This window comes from Terrapene carolina, unplaced genomic scaffold, assembly GCF_002925995.2.
Source record: "Terrapene carolina triunguis isolate 2854851 unplaced genomic scaffold, T_m_triunguis-2.0 Scaffold24, whole genome shotgun sequence".
NCBI lineage: Eukaryota > Metazoa > Chordata > Testudines > Emydidae > Terrapene > Terrapene triunguis.
The window spans coordinates 3,309,314-3,324,845 of NW_020664375.1; the positions used below are offsets into that span (position 1 = coordinate 3,309,314).

Genomic DNA, 15,532 nt, shown 5'->3' on the forward strand with positions numbered 1-15,532 from the left:
AACCAGGTGCTAGATTGTGCAATACAGTCAGCTGAAGAACGTTTCATGCAGCTCAAGGAATACAGCAGTATTTTTGGGATGTTGTATGATATTCCAAAACTCCTCACTATACCTGAAGAAGACCTACACCAGCAATGCAGAGCACTAGAGACAGTGTTGACACATGATGACATGCATGATATTGATGTGAGTGATTTAGGTGATGAACTGAAAACCCTTTCCAGATACATTTCAGCAGGATCAGCTCCAAAGGCTGTTCTGGAATATATGTGCACAAATAAGATGATCACCCTCTTTCCAAATGCTTTTGTTGCTCTGCGCATACTTCTAACACTTCCTGTAACAGTTGCCAGTGGAGAACACAGCTTCTTCAAGCTGAAGTTAATAAAAACACATCTACACTCCACAATGACACAGGAGAGGCTGTCGGCCTTGCAACCATCTCAATAGAGTATGAGCTGGCCCAGACTGTGGACCTTCAGGAAGCAGTTCAAATCTTTGCAACCAAGAAGGCACGGAAAGCACCACTTCGATTATTCAAACAGATAAAAATGCCAGTGTTTACTATGCAGACAAGAAAAGTTACATTTGCTGTTCAGGAGTTTGAAAGTTAAATGTTACTTAAATTTTTTGAACAAGGCATTTTAAGTTGTTAGTTCTCCTTTATTGGGGTAGGTAGCAGAGCAGTACCATGAGAGGAGTAGAACAGGAAGAAGGCAGAATTGAGACCTTTCAAAGTTTTGGCCCAAGTGAGGGGGCATGGAGGCATCATTTGAGCTCCCCGCCTCAGGTGCCAAAATGTTGTGGGCCGGCCCTGGTTGAGCATATCATCCGCATTCGTGGCACATGTGTTTCTTTTCAAACTATATGAAACACTGAACTACTCAATGTTATGTATGTAAAACCAGTATTGTATCCATGTGGTGCATTTCCGTACGCAGCTTTATAACAACTCAAATGTTAATAGGTTGTATTTACGTGAAACAAATGTTCCTTCTGACCCCATTCTGCCTTCACTCGTACCCAGGCAGCTCCATTGCTTCTGACTATGTAAGAGAAGAAAATAATTTGGTCCGTTAATCATAGCCTGGTAAATCCAACATGATGGAGACTCATGAGACCTTGTCCAGCTTTGCCACCGACCTGCTCTGTGTGACCTTGTGCAAGTCATTTCACCTCTCTGTGCCTCGCTTTCTCCTGAGCCCCTTGTGTGTCTTGTCTATTTATACTGTAAGCATTTGGGGGCAAGAAATCTCTCTTACCACGTGCAAAATAGAGCCCTGATATCAGTAGGACCCTCTAAACACAGCCATAATAAAAATAAATAAATACATATTAATAAATAATAAAGAATATAATAAAATAATGAATATAAATAGTTGAAATATTCCTAGGAATTTTTGACCATTTCTTACATTTTAAACAATAGGTCACCTCCTTTTTCAGAGCAAGTCTTCCCCACATGCTATTTTCTGCTCTACATGGCTGCATTTTGTTAGAAATCATAGAATCATAGAACTGGAAGGGACCTCGAGAGGTCATCTAGTCCAGTCCCCTGCACTCAAGACACGACTAAGTATTATCTTCTAGACCATCCCTGGCAGGTGTTTGTCCAATCTGCTCTTAAAAATCCCCAATGATGGAGATTCCACAACCTCCGTGGGCAATTTATTCCAGTGCTTAACCACTCTGACAGTTCAGAAGTTTTTCCTGATGTCTAACCTAAACTGCCCTTGCTGTAATTTAAGCCCATTGCTTCTTGTCCTATCCTCAGAGGTTAAGAAGAACAATTTTTCTCCCTCCTCCTTGTAACAACCTTTTATGTACTTGAAAACTGTTATGTCCCCTCTCAGTCTTCTCTTCTCCAGACTAAACAACCCCAGTTTTTTCAATCTTCCCTCATAGGTCATGTTTTCTAGACCTTTAATTATTTGTCTTGTTCTTCTCTGGACCTTCTCCAATTTGTCCACATCTTTCCTGAAATGTGGCGCCCAGAACTGGACACAACACTCCAGCTGAGGCCTAATCAGTGTGGAGTAGAGTGCAAGAATTACTTTTCGAGTCTTGCTTACAATACTCCTGCTAATACATCCCAGAATGATGTTTGCTTTTTTTGCAACAGCGTTACAAAGTTCTCAAATGTCAAAGTTCTCACAAATGTTAGTATGAAATATTGTGTTACCACAAAATAATAAACAAGGTCACACAGAGATCAAAAGCACGTTTCTGGATTCACAAAAGAAATGCACACACTCAAGTTTGACATGAACAATATTTATTGATTCTAGATTATGTTTAAAAAAAAAGGTTCACAGCTTATAGATAAAAATATCTGAAGAGCCTATTGAAAAGGGAACGTAAGAAGGGAACCAAGTGAGACAGCCAACACGAGGCACTTTAGAAGATGCTACCATTAGTTAAGGCACAAATGAATCACGCGCACAGAATCCCTATTCCTGTAAAGGGAAGTCATTTTTATTTTCAAATCACAGAGACAGACACGACTGACACTGTCCTGCATGTGACCACAGGAGACAAACTATAAGCTGTGAAAACTATTTGACTGTGGGGATACTCTGAAAAAAAAATTACTTTGGCTATTTTACTTTTAGCTTCATTAGAGAGAGGGTTGCAGAATCAAGATGGTCTCGAGGTGGAGATGCTAGAGGGAATGCTACTCTGTTTAACCACAGGCTTAGTCTATTTTGTGGGCACTGTAATCTACATTTGAACTGCACTGTTGGTTGTTGCCTAGAGGTACTGGCACTTCTGCTGTGATTTCTTTCCAATTTCCTTTTGAACATAAATGTTCGGTGGAGGTATACAGTACTTTCTTCCTCAGATGTAAAGATTTGCTTTCATCTGAGAAAATAAAATGGTAAGAATTTTGGACCGCTATAATTTCTGCCTTAATTAACATCACTGTCCCATTTAGGAAATACCATGATTCGTGTAATAAAAGTCACTAGCTTGTCTTCCAGCTTTTAGGCCCTAAATCAGGAAAACACTTGCTTAACCTTAAGTACCTGCTTAAGTGCTATCCTGAATAGGGTGCTTTCTTGAATCTGGGTCTGTGTTGAGAAGGAATGAACCAGCACATCTTTTGCTTTCTCTCACTGTTCACTTTACTGTACTGTTGAGTAACATGTATAAGTGGCTTTTAATTTTATCACTACCAAATACTATGGCTGCCATGATTTACATATCATGCTTTGAAACCAGTCACATTAATACATAGTTATAGATACAATATACAAACAAGTACACTGCCTTTAAAAACACACCCTAAGATCATCAAAAATATATGTGAGAATACAAATTATGACCATCACAGTTTATACAATACATTTGATTAGATCAGTACAGTGAAGGATTTTTCATGGGGGCATATTTCCCATTAGACTTCAATCAGTTAAGAATACTACACTGATAATCACATTTCAAACCTGATTTTCAAATTTCTTTCCTTTAACAGTCTGTTAGAATGAGTGTAGAGAGGTACATTAGTGCTAAGTTCCTTCCATGTGTGCAAAGGGGCATGGATTCTGTAACCACATCTGATCAATTTATTGATGACATCATGATGTACATACATACACAGTCACTTTTAATTTTATTCATAAAATATTTAATAAACAAAAGGACAACTGACTGCACTTATCTTTAATCACACAGTGTTCTTAGGATGCACAACTTAATCGTAACAACAATAATTTGTAGCGGCAATTAGTATATTTCAAAAGCCTGAGAGGTTTGAGAATGGAAAAAAAAAACACTCAACAACTTCAAGTGTTTATACAAACATTTCATTCTAAACACCGTAAGTCTGCAAAATGGGGCCGGAAATCTCATGGAATCCAGTTTTCTCATGAGCTATCAAGTGCTTCCTACTTCTGATTGGGCCAGAAGGATCAGGAGAGTTGCCTTTCTTTTAGTATTTCAATTTCCACTCTCCATGGAAACCAAGAATTTAAGAGCAGTGAAAAATAATTCTTTATAAAAAGTTAATCATGCTCATGAAAAGTCAGAGCTGGGTTGAAGTGTTGGTGATGGTTCAGACCAGTTCTAATTTTATCCAAATCAGTTCTCCCTCACTTGACTGCTCTGTTTCTATGAGACACAACACATGCTGGTTTGACTGGGAAACTTCTAGCCAGCGCATGAGAAAAAGCTGGATAACTTTTGGACATGAAGAAAAGCTATTTGCCTTTAGGAGCCTCACTAGTAGTTCCCCTGTCCAGTCCTTCCAAATGTTTCTAGGATAGCACCAATACTCATACCCCAAACACCTTTGGCAGCAAAATCATTCAGCCCTACTGAGACTGACCTTTGTAAAGCACTTTGAGATCTACTGATGGAAAGAATGAGGCACTGTTATTATTATTCCACAAATGTAGCAGTACACTGTGTGTTAAGTATGTTTTCACTGTCAAACTTATAAGTATCAGGCCAAGATTTTTTAAAATGGGTGCCTAAACTAAAGCTTGTCTGTCTGTATTTAGGCCCCTAATAAGAGGTCTGATTTTCACAAATGCTGAGCATCCCACTACTCCTTTTGAAAAAAAAAATCTAAGCCATCAGTTACTAACAAAGTACAACTGGGTTTAGCCTCAGTCAGATTGTAGAACACTGAAGAGAAGCGATTTACATCCAACTGCTCTCATTGATGTAATTTTCTCCTCTGCTGACTGTGTCTGCATGGCTCACATTGCTCAGCTCCTCTTACAGTCCTGTCCTTTTTAGGGAAAAAAATCTCCCAGTGAGCTGCCTGTGAGCCTGAGAGGACTGCCAACTTCAGAGTGGGGAGAAAGAGAGAGACGGCGATATAAGTAAACGCGTAAGAGATCCTGAAAGGTCACTGGGTGCCAGGATGGACTTGTGAATAGATAGCTGTTAAAAGCCAAGAGGAAAAAACAAACTTGTTCTCTGCTGTGCTTTCCAGTGAATCTGACTGTCAAGAATGAAAAACCAGGCCAGTGTGCCCAGGTAAAGCAGATTAGAATCTAAAGCAGGAGGAGCCAGCAAAAGCTATCAAGCCAAAGGCCAATCAACATCATTTCATTTTGGTAGACGACACCCCCATCAATTCCCAGAGACATGAATTGGTCGAAGTAGGGGAGTCATGGGATAGATAACAAATCAATCTACAAGAATAGGTCTCAGAAGTACCCTATCCAACTGCTTCTCTGTGTGACACAGTGAGAAAGGTCACATCTACTACACTGTACCCTGTTCCTCTGACTTCGAGAACTTGACATCTGAAGAATTCTCCTATTTAGTTCAAAGGCTGATGTGAGAACACACACTTGTACCAGCAGCTTGGATTTTATCACAATTCAAAGACACAGAATGAAATCTAAGAGCCAGATTCTGATACCCTTATCCACAATGACAACAACTCCATGAGTAGTTCAATGGGACCATGAGCAGAATAAAGTACTACTAAGCGTGAGCCCAGGGCATCAGACCCTGGCCTTGAAGATCTACATGAAGCTGACTATACAATTTCTCTGCCTTATGTATGCCCCAGCTGCTGATTGAGATCATTGTTTTCCTGCCTCACTCCATGTTTTACTGCAGTGCAATTGCAGTTAGTTTAAATCAACATCAACTGGAGCAAAAAGTTCAAATAGGCTCAAAATAGTTCCAGCTGGCTGACCAGTTTAGATCTCTTAGAATTCTATGTGCACTGGACTAAATTGTGCTCTCAATTACACCTATGACTTTCCATTGAAAGGAGAAGGAGAGAAGAATTTGGTGCAATGTGTCTGTGTGACACTTATGGCAATGTCCTAGACAAACTTAACTGAATCAAGCTAAACCCTACTGAATTAAGTTCAACACTTCTGGAGTTCATTCTATTAAAAATGCAAATGTTTGTGTACTATTGAGGGTTGTATGGAACTCCTTTAGCAGGAAAACAGGATTAAGGTAATCTCTTAGATATATCAGAAACTTCAAAGGATTTTGGGGACAATACATGTTAAGTGGATTTCCTAGGAAATACCTGGGGGGCGAGGGGAATGCAAATGACCCACCTCAAATCCATCCTTTTGAAACTAGGCACTGGGGAGAGAAACCAATTGTATACTGATTACCTGCTTCTGAAAACTCCAGTTCAAAGACCTCCAACCACATGAGTGTGCTAGTTCTGAGCTGAGGCTGTTGAGAACTTGTGACCACAAAAGAGACTCCTTTGAGGGGTTTGAAGAAATCATGCTGGAGACAATTGGAGGAGGGGATCTCTGGTAAGATCATACAGTATGCATGGAGATTTGTATTGTTTTAATGTGTTTTTTCTGAAGTGCTTTTACCTTAAGAGTAAAAGAGCCTTGCATAGGACGTGCTGTGTAGTAACTTCTAGCTGTTGGCAATCACTGTATTATTAGTCTCTGAAGAGACAGCAAGCAGGCCTGTCTGGGCAGACTGCTGTTTGCTGGGAATATCACAGTGAAGGCAGGGAACTGTTCAACATGGAAATACCCCAGTCAGGAGGGATAGAGACACAGCTATCCACCCAAGAAAGGGAATGGCTATGGGGAAGGAAGCCTAAGAGTGGGTACACTTGCTGAACCAATAAGAGGAAACAGAGGTGCAGTTGACCCGAACTGTGACACTCTGCGTATAGCAGACCGCACATTTTTTTATTCTTGTGTACATTGTTTCAAAGGCCCCAAAACAGGGAGGACAGAAGCACCGGTACATGCTTAAGCTTTCCAGGGCTCCAATTAATCTCTTTGTGATTCAACCCCCTGAATAGTTACTAAAATTTAGGGAATGTCAGTTGGACTTGTACTGCATTTCTAACTCCTGATGTGGAAGTGCTTATTGCATTTTGCAAGGTTTAGCAATTGACCCTTTTACAGTTAACACCCTGCTGATGAGCTGTCCTCCTAATCTTGATTTCCGGGGGGTTGTTTTAAAGATCCTACAAAATCTTGACTAGCTAGATCATGAAGTCTCCCACCAGACCTATGGATTTGGAGCTGATAGCACAGGACTAGGTTGTTGCTTAGCAGTCTACCATGCGCAAGGGGCAGTCAGTGTGTAGCTCCACTGCCCCGGGGCAGACGTTGAAAGTCACAATTCAGTCCCCTGCTCCTCCCTTACTCCATTGGGAAGTAATCTGCCCCAGTCCTTTACCAGACAGAGATTACTTCCCTCTCTTCATGTTGCCTCAGCTATGCTGACTGGTTTGCTGTGGGGCTCAGTCAAGGCTCCACCTTTCCCATCCCTATTCTGCACACCTGAGCCGGAGGAGGAGTAGTGACTCCTCAGAGGCTGCTCTCCTTTCTGCACTGAGAGCTGCGATGCAGGTAGCCTGCGCAAGACATTTGATGCCCCCTCATTCCCTTGTGCAAGCAACGATCTTGTGCTTAATCATTCAGACCTTCTCCTCATAAAACTGCGAGCCAAGCAGTGTGAAATGTCACCAAGAGAAGATTTTATGGAGCATAGTTAGAATGGCATTCAATGTAGCATGGAATAATAGCTTTGAATTAATTAGTGTAATGCCAGAAAGCCTTTGACTGAAGGTTGAATAGAAAAGGACAACTGAAAATACTGTAGTGTTGGTAGCTCAGTGTTTCACTTATGTCAGTAGTGCTGTGTCCGTTTACACCAGCAGAGAATTTGCTCATAGGACTCCAAACCTCCCACTACAGGATTGTACATTTCTTAATAATATAGTTTTCAAAGGTACACAGAAGGTGAAAACTAGATCTGACTAGAGATGTGGTAGAAAAAAAATTGTACTCCATTTTGCTAGCAGGCTGAAACTCAGGGAGTCACAGACCTGAAAGCTTAAGACAAGATCTCGTGAAAGAATGGCTGACTAAAAAGCTTTATAGATTTCAGAGTAGCAGCCGTGTTAGTCTGTATCCGCAAAAAGAACAGGGGTACTTGTGGCACCTTAGAGACTAACGAATTTATTTGAGCATAAGCTTTCGTGGGCTACAGCCCACTTCTTCGGATGCGTAGTGATTTGGAAGGATTTTCAAGCTCTTCTCTTACCTTGTCTTGCTTTTTTACAAAAAATAATGAAGTCTGATTGTGCTAAGGTAAAGTAGTAAGATTCCTTTCTTCTGGAAATTATATTAGAAAGAACAGAACTGCAATAACCTTTCCTCCTAGGTGAAATACAGAGGACTGAGAGGCAGGTCACATCTTGGATGACTATAGGTGTGATGGAGAAAACTCTATTAACTGTGCATATAAGAGTCCAAGTTAGAGCGATGTGAATCAAGAAGCAAAGCTGAGCAGGGGCTTTTTTTATTTTTGTAGAGCCGAACATGAGAGAAATCACCCTTGCAGTTCCAGGTGCACCCCTCAACACAACATCAATTCCAAGGAATACATATTGAAATGTTATTTAGAGATTTCCATTTATATTTCACGGACTAATTGTTGGGGAAATGTGTAGACATTAGCTCAGATTCTCTGGCCTAGATAAGCTGTTTTCAACACTGGACAAAGTTATTACTTATTATGGTAGTGCCTGTAGGCTCCAACTGAGATCTAGGGCCCACTGTACCCTACAAACACAAGGTGAGAGAGAGCCCCTACCCCAAAAAGCTTAGACAAGGGTGCAGAAAAGTTACTTCATGGCTCCCTGGGGTCAACAGGGGGGTTAATTTGATCCCTGGCACTCATGGAACCCACATAGGATAAGGGTGCTGTAGAGCCGCTAGACTGGGGGAATCCTCAAGAGGCCACTTAAGACACCTTTATAGCCTCTTTTGTGCCACTGGGTCCATAGTCCATAACATGCGATTGGAAATGTAAAGTGGGGAATTATACTCTTGACAAACTCATGAGCACTCACATAGTTTGAAACAACAATTTCAAAATTTAGCCTTACATTTTTTTGTAAGTGCTGTTTGGGCTCGAGGCATTTTGGGAAAAAATACATTAAAAGGCCCTCACCTGCAATTTGCATTTATTCAAAAGTTATTTTAAGCTACAACTGAAGTCTTTTAGATCTCCAGAACATGAGTGTGGCAATATTCCACTTATAACTAGGGACGGGCATGCCTTTAAATGTTCAGAGTTCAGATTAGGTCAGATACAGGTGTACAAAAGGCTGAAAATATCATAAGAACAGCTTTCTCACGGTATTTTGGCATTTTCCTTTGCAGACCTGGATAGAAACTCAAAGTGAAGTAACACATAGTGGAACATCTCAGAACAGTGGTGGGCAACCTGCGGTCCGTCCGGGTAATCCGCTGATGGGCCGCCAGACAGTTTGTTTAAATTTACACAGCTGCCTGCAGCTCCCAGGGGCTGCGGTTTGCCCTTCCCAGCCAATGGCAGCTGCGGGAAGCAGCGGCTAGCACGTCTGTGCGGCCGCGGCCACTGGGAGCTGCGGGAAGCTGTGCAAATGTAAACAAACTGTCTGGCAGTACGCTAGTGGATTACCCTGATGGGCCGCGAGCGTTCCGCGGGCTGCAGGTTGCCCACCACTGTCTCAGAACTTCAAATGATGGTGCTAAAAATAGGTCAATGTTCAGGGGGTCCTTACCTTATCTGAACCCCTTCACTCATCCTCACTCTAAAGTTGCATCTCTACTTTCCCCCACCCCCATTACCAGTCCTGATCTGCTTTTGAAGACAGATAAGTGCACGTCAAAATAAACTTTGGAAAAAGGACACAACAAGTACGCAGCTTTGTGCTGGCACCTTTCTCAGTTTTGAACTAGCAGCCCCTTTTTGTAGGCAAATAGCCCAACAGCAGCCACTGAAGTGAAGAAAGTGGAAAATCCAACCAGCCTCAGCAGTCCTGGTATAGATGGCAAGTTTCTCTCCCAAAAGGTAGTAGTGATTGGCCGGGCTGGGACATCCTGGAAGGGAGAACATTCAGTATTAGTGCAGGATCACCTCCGCAATGAAAGGGAGAATATAAATATCAACAAAAACAACGAGTCCGGTGGCACCTTAAAGACTAACAGATTTATTTGGGCATAAGCTTTCGTGGGTAAAAACCCACTTCTTCAGATGCATATTTTCTCTTTTAAACAGAAGTATATTATATTCAGGCAAGGTCTGGCACTCTTTTGCTATTAATGCCCTGTTGATGAATCAGGAAACAACCAGAACAGGGTAGATAGCTTCTACTTGAGAAAACGAATTAAACAGGACATGTTTGTTGAGGGTCCCTAAAACCTGAAATTAGCATATTTTAAAGAACGAGACCAAGACTGGCCATTTGCATTCCCTTGTACTCACTTCAATAAAAAGAAGAGCTGTTTAAAAGGCAGGAAACATTTTTTGCCAAAATTTTATCAAATTGTTCCTTATTTTTCTCATCAAAATTTCAGCAAAATTTTTTATCCAAATAAAAAAAAAAAAATTCAACCAGCGCAATTAAAAGTAGCTGTGAGCAATGAATATACCTGAGCTTGAAAAGCTTCTGAAACTACAATAGGTTGTGAAAAAATACGAGGCCCAAAGCGTTCTCATCAATTTAAGGTAAGCATGGTAAAAGATACCTCTACAGATTTTTAGCCTTATTAAAAGTTGAATACTCTTTCCTGTGCCACATTTACAGAGTATTTAGACACCCTCAACCCTCTCTGGGTACCTGTCATGTTCCCAGGTATCCATGGACAGTTTTGGCATGCAGTAGAATAGTAATTGTAGCTGTCATTTATGAACGTAAAGGCAACACATATTTTATCTCATCATTAATATCAAAGGGAAGTTCACAGGAACTGAAGGAAAACTTACAACTGATTCTGGTTCTGACTTCCAAATTTCACCTTCTGAGATTTTCCCCATGGAACACAGTATCTGAAAATAAAGAACTGATCAGTTCCATTCATTCTTTTAAAGGGCAAAACATTTGGCTTTCAGTTTTTGGTCTAAGCTGATGCTGCTATAATCAAGATAAGGTCTTAGCAAATAAGATTGTGTGTATTCAGATTTAACAGAAAATCTGATATTTGCACATCAGTTTGCTTGGAGGGGCTGTTATTTACTGACATACTCCCAGAGAAGCACCTCTTTCCTAACTGTGTAATCACTCCAGTGTGAGTGATGGTGGTTTTTCTATGAAAGAAAAATAATGGTTCAGGATGAAGGAGTGGAAGGAGCCTCCTTAACTCATTCAGACCCTAACTCAGCAAGGTACTTCAGCACATCCCTAATTTCATATGTGAGTAGTCCTGCTGAAGTCAGTCACGCTGAAAATTAAGCACAGGCTTAAAGATCTTGTTGAACTAGGGCCTCATATTAACCACAAATCTGTGGGCCATATCCTATAAAATTGACATCAAAGTAGTGCACAAGACGTGTAGATGTAAAACAGGTACATGCAAAATGTATTGGAAGCTAATTTAGAAAAATGTTGCCCCAACACAGGAATAGGATCGAGGTCATGTGAGGGAGGGAGAGACTAGGGTTCAGTGCCAGAAATGCAAAATTTATTTTTAAAAAACTAGTTGGTGTCTATTGGTGGACATGAGAAAGTTCTAGGGTTACATGAACCAAGGAGGAGAGTGTGATTCACAATGAGGTGAACATTACTTTTTTAATGCGCATGTTTCCAAAATATAATGTGGCTATCTTAATTTCTTGTTATTCTATCCCAGTCCTTTGCAGAATTAACAACATCTGATGTCTCCTGAGATGTGGTCCCATTTCAGACAGATCTAAGATGATTGGCAGGTCTATCTATGAGTTAGCACAATTAACAGTGTTATGGGGATTGATTCTTAAGTATACATCACTCCCAGGATACAGCTCTTTCCTGTTGCCCAACGTCTAAGCTCTTCAGAGGTTCTGCTTTAATGCTTGCATCACTTGACACATGACGATACTTTATTGATTACCTCCCTCATATGAGATCCCAAAGCTGACCCCTTAACCTCTTATGAAACAAATATGAGATTTCTTTTGTTGAAGTGTATCTGCCCATAAACCACAATGCTTACAAAAATAGCTAGGAAAATGGCATTTTTACAGACAATGAAGTGTGTATGTTCCTATGAATCATCATTATTCAGAATCAACCGAGCACGGGGCCTAACTTGTTCTCCAGGCCGGCAGCACAACTATCATTCTTGAAAATAAACTTTGGGGCTGAGCTTTTCAAAGCTGCCTATGGGATTTGGGACACCATTGTTGCCAATTCCTGTCCTTTTATTGCAAGTCTGACAGTATTTGATGTTTAGCTTACAGCTCCAATTGCTAGAGACAAATGATTAGGTAAGAATCTCAGCTTTAAAAAATTAAATGTCTAGCCCTCACGGTTGCAGAGGAAAGCTTGAAAGCATGACCTGGGTGCTCCGAAAGGCTCAAAAATGGAATTGCAAATAAAAAGAACCCAATTTTAATTTTTTTTCAAATCTCATTTTTAATCCAATCTAATGATTTTTAAATGCTTGAGATTGGCAATACTGAATTTTCCTTAAAATTAATTCCCACTGGGCATCTAAATCCCTTACATGGCTTTGAAAATCTCAGCCTTGATTTTGCAAAACACACTTAAATGTTCTCCCCATGCAGCATGCCATAAGTGTGGGGCTGTACCTCTCTAGCTGCTCTCTCTCCAGCCTGCACAGCCCCCTCCATGTACCCGCTCCATTCTGTAGCTGTCTCTGTTCCAGCAAAGTAGATCCTACCAACTGGCTGGCGAATGATCCTTTAAAATGGACAAAAACAAGTCGTATCAGCCAGATCAGGAAAGCATGACAAAATTCCTTGGGTAAAAAACAGGAGAAGGGTGCTTTAAATATCAATCAACACTTAAGAGTTAGCAATGCAGCAGGCCATTAGGATAGTCAGCCTTTCATTACATTTCTTACGTTAGACACTTCCTGGTGCTCCTTATGTTTTCTAAAGGCTCAGAAAGTATTACTGCAATCCTGCTAATGCTATTTTGGAGTGTGATTCTGGGGCTCATGGAAGTCTAAATGAGAACTAGACTGAGACAAGGCTTGTTCTCATTGTTATCATAGCCAAGACTCTAGAGATGAAAGATGGAGTCGCTAGCACTCTGAATGGCATGCTGTAGCCCCCATGACACTTTCCTGGATCATATAGCTTTGCTGGGATCTGCAATCATCTACTTTAAAGTAAGTTCTGTCTACTTTAAAAATTGAAGGCACTATATGGTCATAAATCAGGATTTCTTTAGTGCTCTTAGCTAGTTTAGAATTGCAGAAATTTACATTTCAAAAGGGATCCATCCAGAGCACTTAACTGATGTGACAGACCCAGACCAGTGGGGTACAGGAGTCTGGTAGAGGGCAAATATACTGGTCACTGGATGAGTAGTTTTCTGTTCCCTGAGTGACCAGAGCAGGGGCTGCATTAGAGTAATCAGGAACCTGCTAGAACCAGTTAAGGCAGGCAGGCTAATTAGTACACCTGGAGCCAATTAAGAAGAAGCTGCTAGAATCAATTAAGGCAGGCTAATCAGGGCACCTGGGTTTTAAAAAGGAGCTCAATTCAGTTTGTGGTGCGAGTGCGAGGAGCTGGGAGCAAGAGGCGCAAGGAGCTGAGAGGGTGTGCTGCTGGAGGACTGAGGAGCACAAGCATTATCAGACACCAGGAGGAAGGTCCTGTGGTGAGAATAAGGAAGGTGTTTGGAGGAGGCCATGGGGAAGTAGCCCAGGGAGTTGTAGCTGTCATGCAGCTGTTACAGGAGGCACTATAGACAGCTGCAGTCCACAGGGCCCTGGGCTGGAACCCGGAGCAGATGGCGGGACCGGGTTCCCCCCAAACCTCCCAGTTGACCTGGACTGTGGGTTCTCCCAGAGGGGAAGGTCTCTGGGCTGTTCCCCAACCCACATGGTGAATCTCTGAGGCAAGAAAAATCTGCCAATAAGCGCAGGACCCACCAAGATAGAGGAGGAACTTTGTCACACTGAACATAAATGAATGGCAACAGGCAGGTCGGCCACTGCTGCTTTTTGGGGTCACTCTTGTTTTCAATCAAAAACCTGAATCGGGGAGGACAATACATGGTGGCACAGTAGTTACTGCATTAGGCCCTGTCTGCTAATAGGAACAGTCCACTGAAGTTACTCATGTTCATAAATATTTACAGGATCAGGCTTTTTTACTTTATTTTTAAAATACCAATAAAATATATTAAAACACACAAAGGAAATGGTAATGCCAATCCCAAATCTGAAAAGCAAAGTTGTCATCAAAATTTACCAGTTTGGGACACAAATTAAAACAACCCCCCCCCCCCCCCAAACAATCAAGCAATCTACTCACCTACTCTTCCCTGTAGTCAATGATGAAAGTGAAAATACTAATAAGGAGACTCATCCATCAAAAATACCTAATCCAGGCAAGTGGGGAAGTAAAATTTTACAAGGCTGTTTGAAGTATTCCCTAACTAGTACTCCAGGTATAAAGAAAATTTGTTCACAGAGGACTTACGACCCTTACAAAGGATATTTATCTGATCATTCTTATCTTTCTGTTGTTGAGTCCCTTAGTGAGACACTGTACCTTCCAAACTGTGTCATTATCCCAGGTGGGAAGTAAGCTGTGTAGCACCCGCCAGAATACTGCTCCTCACACCAGTTCTTCTCTTCATAATGCACTGGCTGTAAAACAGAGTTAATGAAACCTCAGAAGGAGGAAAAACCCCTAAGGATGAAGCTATTACAAGAACTGAGAAAACAGCAGTGAAGAATAGCTTATGATTTGTTGTATCACTTTACAATGCCTGACTAGAGATGAGCACATTTAACAAGTCTCTTAATGCAACGTGGATGAGACATAAGCCTTAACTTCAGACACTGCTGGCTTTTTTTACTGGTTAATTTGGACACTGTAGAACTGGATCCTCCTAATTCTCTTGTTTATGTAGACTTGTGCCTCAGGCAGCAGAGACAACATGGAGTCAAATTCAGCCCTGGTGTAAGCAGGTGTAATTCCCATTGTATTCAGTATAACTGCACCTGCTTACTCCCAGGCTGCCTAAGGCCCCAAAATCACGACTGGAAAGGACCCCCATAACCCATCCTTACTTATATACATTACTCAATAATTGCTCTGTTCTGTTCATTCCCACTGGGGCACCTGGCATTGGCCACTGTTGGAAGACAGGATACTGGGCTAGATGGGCCACTGGTCAGACCCAGTATGGCTGTTCTTATGTTCTTATACAGTGAGTCTGCAAAGTATGCCACTTTTGTGCAATACAGTATGTGGGAGCTATGTGTAAAATGGCATGCTACTGTGATTCATATCTAAACATTTCAACCACCTAAAATTGCCTTCAATAAAATAAAGGATGTTTATAATATAAAGCAAACGAGTTTTCAGAAACTGGGAGAGCATACAAACCCTAACAGTCAGTTCCCCTTACTAGGAAGGGAAAAACAGAAAGAAACAAAAGCAGATGTTGCTATGGGAGGGAGCAACGATGAGACCAAGGCCGGCTCCAGGCACCAGCCGAGCAAGCTGGTGCTTGGGGCGGCAGCTTGTAGGAGGCGGCATTCCGCCCAATCCTAGGGCGGCGCGGCCGTTTTTTTTTTTTTTTTTTTTTTTTTTTTTTTTTTTTTTTTTT

At 41.4% G+C, this 15,532-nt stretch overlaps 1 protein-coding gene across 1 annotated transcript in view; it reads right to left on the bottom strand.

Annotated features, from left to right (window-relative positions):
• Positions 1-9,495: 9,495 nt before the first annotated feature.
• The window catches only part of LOC112114833 (amine oxidase [flavin-containing] B-like), a 50,428-nt gene continuing 44,391 nt past the window's right edge, over positions 9,496-15,532 (bottom strand). Inside the window, exons 12-15 of the mRNA XM_029911147.1 lie at positions 14,467-14,564; positions 12,529-12,640; positions 10,726-10,788; positions 9,496-9,839 (exon numbers count right to left, since the gene is read on the bottom strand). Of these exons, the coding sequence (XP_029767007.1) occupies positions 9,684-9,839; positions 10,726-10,788; positions 12,529-12,640; positions 14,467-14,564 (429 nt within the window). The 3' untranslated portion in view covers positions 9,496-9,683. The remainder of the gene's footprint in view (positions 9,840-10,725; positions 10,789-12,528; positions 12,641-14,466; positions 14,565-15,532) is intronic.